Consider the following 9859-nt stretch of genomic DNA (forward strand, 5'->3'; position numbering starts at 1 on the left):
AGCATAATTTTATAAAGACCGATTGACGCTGGAATTCCTGATTTTGTAGACTGAATTCCAGATGGATCTGTGCAGGTGATGCACTTTTTGGAAGGTTAAAAACGGCTTTATACACCTTTGTCTGAAGATTGTTTAAAACTTCACATTCCGTGCCATATTTCCAAATCATATGCAAGAGCAGGGATTAATTGTGAGGCCATTACTTTCAAAAGATGACTATATGATGGGCAACTCAGTTTTTGTTTCAGTTATTTGTAAGGAAAGATTAGTGATTGTGCTCTTGCTTCCATTGCCCTTTTCTGTTCAGTAAATGTCATCCCTCGACCCAAATTTATCCCTAGATTATTATATGAACTGACTTCCTCTATTTGTTCCATTTTGGCAAACCACCTGCGTTTTCCTGGGCTAGGGCCTGCTAATTGCACAACTTTTGTTTTTTTCTTATTCATCTCTAGCCCTTGCTCATCAAATTATGTTGTCAGGTGGTTAATAACTCTTTGTAAGGGTTTGGCTTAAGATCACAATTTCATCTGCATATTACAGGTACTGTATATGGTCCTCTGCCAACTTTGGAGGAAGCCCATTTATATTTGACAAATAAAGTTGCAAGTCAGCAAGATACAAGTTAAACCAACTTGGGGCCAAAACGTAACCCTGTTTCAGGCCATTATGAATGTTTATTTTGGAAGATAAGATGCTACCATCTCCCAGCTTCACCCTTGCCCAAGTTTCGGTATGAAGGGCTACTATGGCGTCCAATAATTTTTGTGGAAGGCCCCATTCTTTTAGTTTCATCCAAAGTCGTTCTCTTGAAACTCTTATCGAAAGCAGATTTGAGATCGATAAAATATACAAAAAGTCCTATGTTCTTTAGTGCAGCTTTCTACGTGGGAATTGCTAACACAGCCAAATTTGTGATCGTGCCCATTCCTTGTCTGAAGCCAGCTTGATTTTTGGGGATTATAGCTTTTGCCTGAGTCCATGCTTTTAGATCTAACAGAATGCATGATGCGTAGAGTTTTGCCTCCACATCCATCAAGGCAACGAGCCTGTAATTCCCAGGCTCATTACGACTTCCGTTCTTGTAAATGGGGTAGAATATACTTCCTTTCCACGATTTTAGGGTCTTATTTTGGGAGAACAAATGATTAAATAATGGCGTAAGATAATTGGCCCAGAAGTCTGGCTCTTGCTTGAAAAGTGCGTTTGGGAGGCCGTTTGGCCCAGCTGCACCCTCCGTATTCAGTTTTCTTATTACTCCCTTTAATAATGTGCTGTTAGTTAAGGGGTTTGATCCAATGGGGCATAATTCCTTAAGGCCTTTTTCGATGTGCCCATTTTCCAAGATAAGTAAACACTTAGTAAATGGATACTGCTTTTCCTCCTGTGCTGTTTTCAGGTCGCTTTCCAGACTAGGTTGCTTATCCTTTATTATGTGATTATACAGATTTTGAAGGTGTCGCCTCCAATTTACCTCACTTATTCCTGCCACTTGGTACATTTGTGTTCCCTTTATTAGTTTGTTTAGAATGCCCCAAAATTCGCTGCTGTTTGGCAGTTTACTGGCCCATAGTAATTTCTCCCAGAGATTATCCATGTTCTTTTTTGGCATCCCTGCACTTCTCCTTGTATATCATCCTCATATCTTTAATGTGTCACTTATTTACTATTTTTCCTGATCTTAGTTCGCCAGTTCTTTTTCTCACCTCCTTTGCTATTTCCCTTTTATGGTCACAGAGCTGGATAGTGTACCATGGTTCATGTATTCTTCTATGCAATCCTGGGAGTACTGGGAATTTATTTACTAGGGATTTCCCTAATATTTCCCAAGCCTCTTCTAAGGTTTATACCCTCTGCGAACTACTGTCATTTTCATGTTTATGCACTGCCTCCATGATAGATTCAATGTTTTTACCATGCCATTTTAACTTCTTTAAATTATATATTACTGGCATTTCTGTTAGAGTTTTGGTGACTTTTTTCTGACTCCGGTTCGCATGTACGGCGAGAACTTGCAGGAAGTGGTCACTTTCAGGGCAGGGATTGAATGTGGAAGGATTCAAATGAATGGAGTAAATCGTTGCTTACCATTAACTAATCAACTGTGGATTGTTTTTTCCCACTTAAGAAGGTAATACCGGCAGGTTGGTCTCCTTTGTTTTTCCATTTAAGATACATAGACCAAGTTTTTCCAATTCATGCTTTTGATTATCTACATCGTGTAGCTGTCGACGTACTCTTTTTGTTTTTTTAAGCGCCCCTATTATTTTGGTATTAAAATCGCCTGAAATTATCATCGATATATGAAATCTCCTGGCCTTTCTCCCACACTGGTGCACAATTTGCTGCCTAGTGGAAATGCAGGCAACATTGCTCTATGGCAGAGGTCTTCAAACTTTTTGATGCCGAGACCCCCTTGTAAAACCTTTTTAGGCGTAAGGACCCCTTCCGACAAAAGTTTCTAGAAACTGGTACTCCTCATCATCAACAACTATCAACAACCATAAATGCGCCTGTTAGACCTCATCACATCCATCCATCCATCATTCATCCACCCACACTTTCACACATCCATCCATCCTTCATCCATCTATCCTTCCATCATCCACCCTTTCATCCTTCCATCCATACACCCATCCTTCATCCATCCACGCTTTCATCCTTCCATCCATACATCCTTTACCCATCCACCCTTCCATCCATCCATCATTCATCCACCCACCGTTTCACACATCCATCATTCATCCATGCAACCTTTTATCCATCCATACATCCATCCTTCATCCATCCACCCTTTCATCCTTCCATCCATACATCCATCCTTCATCCATCTACCCTTTCATCCTTCCATCCATACATACATCCTTCATCCATCCAACCTTTCATCCATCCATCCACTCATCATTCATCCACCCACCTTTTCACACATCCATCCATCCTTCATCTATCTACTCGTTCATCCTTACATCTATCCGTCCTTCATCCTTTCACCCTTTCATCCTTCCATCCATACATCCATCCACCCTTTCATCCTTCCATCCATACATTCATTCTTCATCCATCCACCCTTTCATCCATCCATCCACCCATCATTCATCCACCCACCTTTTCTGTGCCTCTCTGCTGGGGGTGGGGGGCAGACAGGCTGTCACAACATCTCACCGTGAAGAACAGACTCTCAGGCACATTTCTCCCACACAGGCGCCAGGTATGAGGGCTCATGGGACTTGAACCAATGATTTATGGGACATGTCTGAGGGGGGGTGAGAGGACCTTTCACGTGCTTTACAGGCGGGTCCCACAGCTCCAACGCCCATTGAACTCAAAGGGCTACAGCCTCCTCCCCCAGCCCCCCCCGTCCCCCCCCCCTCGTGTATGTGAGCCCGGCTGAAACAGCTTCACTGGACACACACAAATCCACACCCGAGTACTTCACAGGTCTTTAAAAGACCTTTTACTTGTTAATGAGGCTTTGATGTTTTTTCACCCCTCGGTGTGAATTAGGCCTCTGCCGAGAGCACCCTCAATCAGCCTGACGCCACTAAGGCAAACTAACAGAATCTGCGACTCCCTTCCCAGGACTCCACGACCCCCCTGGGGGTCTTGCCCCACAGATTGAAGACCTCTGCTCTATGGTGTCTTCATTGCATGCAGGATTGTTTTTGTGTAGGAAGGGGCACCATCCTGCACTAAAACAATCCAGAGAGATGTTTTCTTCTTTCCATGTATGCTGCAGAATGCAGCACACATGGAAAGAGGAAACAAGGAAAAATACAAATATTTCTCCTCCTTACGCCTGCTCTGGGGGGCATACGGTTTTGGCGCTGCCCCAGCTTTACGTTAAAAAGTAAATCTGGGACAGCGTCAAAATTCATGGGTCTTGCATGGGAAAACCCCCTGCAGTGTCCATTGAATTCCTCCCTGGCGCAGAGTAAGGCAAAGCAGCGTCTTGCACTGCTTTTTGTTACTCCATCCCAAAGTGCACATGCCAAGCCAGGCAGAGTGGCTGTGCGTGGCCTTATAGATATGGTTGCGAGGTTAGCGCTGCCAGAGCATAAGAAAAAGTGACACTCCGGCGGCGAAAGCCTCTCATAAATAAGCCCCTTAGCTTATAAACTTTACAACACACACACACACACACACACAAATTCCCCGTTTTGACCACAATGGGGAAAAACACCTCAGTATAGTTCTTGACGCCAAACAGTGAGACAAAATATTCCTTCATACTAATAATTTTGCTAGGCTTGCCCAGGGAAGAGAGAGAGAATACAAAATTCAGTTTAAATAGTCTCTTACTCTCGCACGGCTCCATACTGCCAACCATGTGCACTCTAACTCTTGCTGGAAGGAATGTGGTGATGTGGGTTTCCTATTACACATCTTGTTGACTTGCCCCGGACTGGGATATTTTTAGTACAGGATGTTTCTAGCAATGTCACAAATCCATGTGCAGACTACAATTAGACGACCCCAGTTTTCCCTAGTAAGCAGAATTGGGGACGGAATATACCCACTTCACTCCACAGCAGGCAAGCAGACTTCCCACCTCCTGTTGGCATCCAGGCATACCTTTTTATCCCTTGAGAGGAAGACCACCCCATCAATATAGAAGCTATGGCCACATAAGCTCTGGGATCTACTGGGGCATGAAACAATTGCAGACAAACTCGTAGACAAATCCCTTCAATTCTGTGGAACCCAGTTATGTCATACGTAAACAAAGACTACAAAGGTATGACCAGCCCTCAGTGGGTGAAAGCTGTGGGCACAGTCAACTACACTTTTGTTTGGGATAACTAAAAACTCAGGAGACTGAGGTATGACGAAGCTTATAACTTTGTAAATGAGTGGTCAAGGGTAGTAACAGGACTTTGGGTGTGAACTTTGGGACATTAGTTTCATCGGGCATGTCCAACTGAAGGGTCTTTTTTTGTTCTCTTGTTTTAAGTAATAACAAAAAACTATTGAAATTAGGATGCTACTGTGATTTAAGGTATTTTGCTTCAGTAAGGTATGAGAGAGAAATATAATGCTACTCTTTTTGTATCTATGATGACAGTATTTTGTACTTGAAAACAATAAAATGTTGTTTTAAGAATGAAAGGAGAAGCAAGCATTTAGAACTCACAGCAACATCACATACAGTACACACTCCACCTTGCTCTTCGGTGTGCTGGTCTCCCTTGTTCCAATACACCCATAATCTCCCACTCATATACAAGAAAATGGCGACAAACAGCTTGAACAAAGTAACCTGAAACAATGACCTTGCATTCCATAGAAGTTCGATTTTTGCATTCTTCCTATGTGACATGGTACATCAAAAGATATGCATATTGCACTCATCTTTTTCCATACCAGAAGGCAAAAAGTAACACAAAACTCTGCACTTCTGAGCAATGCAGTTAAGCGCACTCATACACTCTTTTAAAGAAATTTCAAACTTGAATATTTTTGTGCATAAGTGAACACCAGACCTTTTTCTAATGATACATTCACAATTCATTTTCTTCTTTCACAGCCTCAAAGGGTGCCGAAGAACAGACCACCAGCGCAATATGATCAGCTAACACTGCAACATACCCTCAGCAGCAACAGTAGTAAAAAATTAATCGTACCACAGCAAGCAATGTGAGGAAACATTTGAATATGGATTCTGGTTTAGAAAACTTCCATGACAGTGCACAGAGTGCCAGACAACCTTTACTGCCAGCTTGAATGGGTTCACATGTTAAAAAATTATCTTTAGATACTTATATCAGTATATGAAGTGTGAGGAAAACCATCGCTGATGATGGTTTTATTATATCAGAAAATCTAGCCTGGGTAGGGGACTCGTATGAGCTGCAGAGAGTTTCAATCACAGTTCAAATATATTCAGGCACAAAAGTTTCCACGCCCTGAAGGGATTGTACTAGTTTTTAGTGTGTGAAAATGTTCGCTTACACACCATTTTTCTTTAATCCTCCAATATTCCACACTGGTGAGATTCCATACCAATACGCAGACATTGGGAATAGCTTCATTCAAAATTCCGATCTAGTGAAGCATCAGATAATTAATGATGGGAAGAAACAGTACAAATGTACATTGTGTGAGAAGAGCTTCAGTCGAAGGTGTTATCTGTACTCTCATCAGAGGAGCCATACTGGAGAAAAGCCATATTCATGTTCACAATGTCAGAAAAGATTCCTTTGGAAGTCATCTCTATTAAAACATCGAAGAATCCATACTGGGGAGAAACCATACAAATGTAGTGAGTGTGACAAAAGCTTCTTTCTGAAATCTATTCTCCAATCACATCAGAAGATTCATACTGGGGAGAAACCATACAAATGTACAGTGTGCGAGAAATGCTTCACTGAAAGGGGTAATCTATATACGCATCAGAGGAGCCATACTGGAGAAAAGCCATATTCTTGTTCACAGTGCCAGAAAAACTTCACTTGTAAAGCATCTCTGATAACACATCAGAGAATTCATACTGGGGAGAAACCATACCAATGTAGTGAGTGTTACAAAAGCTTCAATATGAAATCTAATCTCCAGTCACATCAGAAGGTTCATACTGGGGAGAAACTGTACCAATGTAAAGAGTGCCAGAAAAGATTCACTTGGAAGTCCTCTCTAATAAAACATCAGAGAATCCATTCTGGGGAGAAACCATACCAATGTAGGGAGTGTGACAAAAGTTTCAGTGGTAGGTCTAATCTCCAATCGCATCAGAAAATTCATACTGGGGAGAAACTGTACCAATGTACAGAGTGCCCAAAAAGCTTCTGTCGAAACTCACAACTATACAGGCATCAGATGATCCATACTGGGGAGAAACCGTACCAATGTACAGAGTGCAAAGAAAGCTTCTGTCGAAACTCACAACTCCACATGCATCAGATGATCCATACTGGAAAGAAACCGTATCAGTGTACAGACTGTGGGAAAATTTTCACTAAAAACTCACATTTGTTGAAGCATCAGGATAGCCATACTTGTAAAAGATTATATGAGTGCACGGAGTGCCAGAAAAGCTTCAGTAGGCGACGGAATTTGTTACAACATGAAAGAATCCATACCGGAGAGAAGCCATATCAATGTGAAATATGTGAAAAAAGCTTTAGTCATAGGTATACTCTATATTCACATCAGAGGATCCATACTGGGGAAAAACTATATTCGTGTTCAGAGTGCCAGAAATGCTTCACTTGGAAGTCAACTCTGATACAACATCAGAGAATCCATACTGGAGAGAAATATTACCAATGCACAGAGTGCCAGAAAAGCTTCATTTGTCGACAGGATTTGTTAACGCATGAAAGGATCCATACTGGAGAGAAGCCATACCAATGTAAAATGTGCAAGAAAAGCTTCAGTCAATGGGGTCACCTATATTCACATCTGAGAGTTCATTCTGGGGAAAAACCATATTCATGTACTGAGTGCCAAAAAAGGTTCACTCGGAGGTCCGCACTAATAAAACATCAGAGTGTCCACACTGGGGATAAACCATGAATTGTATCCAGTGTGACAACAGCTCCAGTCCGATCCCTGCTTCAATCATATCACAAGATTCATCCTAGAGAAAAATCATACTAATGTACAGAGTGGTAGAAAAAATGCCACAAGAAGCTCACAACTGTACGTACATCCGTTGAGCCATAAAGGTACAAACCGTACCAGTGCAGGGTGAGCAAGAAGAGCTTCAGTCGATGATCTAGTCTTTATATGCATTTGAGAATATGTACTGGGGAAAAATGACCAGTGCATTCATTGCAAGAAGCGTGTCTGCTGGTGCTTTACAGTCATTGGAAAGTTCATACTGAAGAGAAACCATTCTGGTGTACAGATTGCAAGAGAAGCTTCAGTCGGAGTATATCTTTATCAGGCCTCTTGAAATCTACGCGTTAAGGCGAGTCAGATTTGATCAGGGCAAGCTATTTGTATGGCCCACTGACTAGATCTGGCAAGCTAATTCAGTCTGGCAAAGAACAGGTGTTCTGTTCATTCAGAAAGTGAATGAGCCATAAAGATCCCTTTAAATCATGTTTTTATCTTATCACATTTGCAGTGTGGACATGAGTCAAATGTCAGCTTATGTCTTTTTACAAATGACTGCTTATTTTATCCTGGAGATTGGTGTTTACTTGTCTTTCTCTAACTGCCTGCAAGGTTAGGCAATGTTGTAAAGTTAACTGTCTGACAGTTGTGCTGGGCGCACAACATTTAAATAGCATGTAAGTGAACTGTATATTTCAAAATATATTTCAGTAGTTAGAACAACACTTTTTTAATTCCGAAGTGAGATGAAACGATGATTTCAATAGAATCAAAACAAATCAGAATACTACGTGATATGCAAACGATAAAAAAAATTGGCAGCAGATTTCCACACATTATCCTTTGTACTCTATATAATGTTAGCAGTAAAACTATGACCGTGGGAAGGGTTGTGGCAATTTCAATGGGAAATGTCTGTCTCTAAGTGACAGCGTGCTACCAACTCATACTTTAGTCATTTATTTATGAAAAGTGAGAGTTTTTAAATATGAACTGAAAGAGTTTCCTGCTCCCGCTCTGACGACAGTGCTATTAGTGAGCTAAGAGTCAAGTCGGGGATCATGTGTATCCTATATGTGAGCTAAATTTTCATTATACATTAAGTAAAGGGTTAGTCTGTCAAATCAATCAAGAGGTTTTTTTTGTACCGCAGACGTGCTGAATTTGCCTATTTAAAGACCCTCTTGTATATCATAATGAAGAAAAAGCCAACTCTGAAATAAAATATTTACCTAGGCTCAAACAGTGTGAGACAAATTTATGGGCGAAGCACATTACAGTTAGGTCGAGTAGATTATTCAAGTCTCTTGACCTGCAGGTCTGATAAAAAAAATTCAGATTTTTCTATGCCTGTTGAATAACTCATGAATATGTTCATACTAATGGAAATTAGGCTACTGTTTCAAATTTGGTAAGCATTTATGCAGTTGCCAGCCCTGGGATTACATCAAAGGATCCACTTGAGACAAAATTCACAGTCTAAAAAGACCATACGCAAGTTGCAATTAACCTTAGAGATTAGTAATGCAGAACATGAGCCCGATAGGATCCTAATAAAGAAACTGCCACGTATTAATAGTGAGATTATGCTTTGAATGTAAAAATGACTTTCTGGCATCCTTTGAGCATAACTTTAATATGATGATTTATAAATGTATGACACCACTTCCACACAGAACTATATCTCAATTTTTGCAGGTGAACAGGAGGTTGTATGTTCACCTCAAGCCAGAATGTTTTACCCAGTTGACTTTCAATGTAGGGTTATAATCTTTTAGTTTTTAATTTTACTAACAAAACCTTGATATCTTAGGAAAATTCTCAAATATGGGCAAAAGAAAAGCTGCACAAATCTACTTTATAGAACATTTAACCAGAACGTAAGTTAGTTCATTGGTACTTATCGTGCCATTCTTGTTGGAAAATGAAATAACAGTAATTTCTGGGAGAGCAATTGCCTGTGATTTAAGACTCTCCAACTAAGTAAAAGGTTAATTTTGCTTCTACAAATGATAATATTGGAACTAATCATTTTCAACAATCATGCTGTGTCAGTTCTGCTGACTCTAATCATACTTTTGCAGTGCATTACGTGACAGTGTGTTAAATGCATATATTTAATAATGTACTAACTCCTAAAACGAATGAACCTCTATGTAGGTAGAATATTCCCTCTTTTTATACTTATAACTGAACCGTTTGGCAGACATAGGATCAACCTCTGCGAAGTTCATAATACACCAGCACAAACTGCACTGTCGTTTTATTTAGATTTGCCTGTTCATGCAGCAAAACAACTTGA

The 9859-nt window shown here is 40.6% G+C and overlaps 1 protein-coding gene across 1 annotated transcript in view; it reads left to right on the top strand.

Moving 5' to 3' along the window:
* Positions 1-7522, top strand: part of LOC144828388 (uncharacterized) — a 271756-nt gene extending 264234 nt beyond the window's left edge. Inside the window, exons 4-5 of the mRNA XM_078686502.1 lie at positions 6076-6373; positions 6458-7522. Of these exons, the coding sequence (XP_078542628.1) occupies positions 6076-6373; positions 6458-7512 (1353 nt within the window). The 3' untranslated portion in view covers positions 7513-7522. The remainder of the gene's footprint in view (positions 1-6075; positions 6374-6457) is intronic.
* The last annotated feature ends 2337 nt before the right edge of the window (positions 7523-9859 follow it).

Source organism: Lissotriton helveticus, chromosome 4_1 (genome assembly GCF_964261635.1).
Source record: "Lissotriton helveticus chromosome 4_1, aLisHel1.1, whole genome shotgun sequence".
Classification (NCBI taxonomy): domain Eukaryota; kingdom Metazoa; phylum Chordata; class Amphibia; order Caudata; family Salamandridae; genus Lissotriton; species Lissotriton helveticus.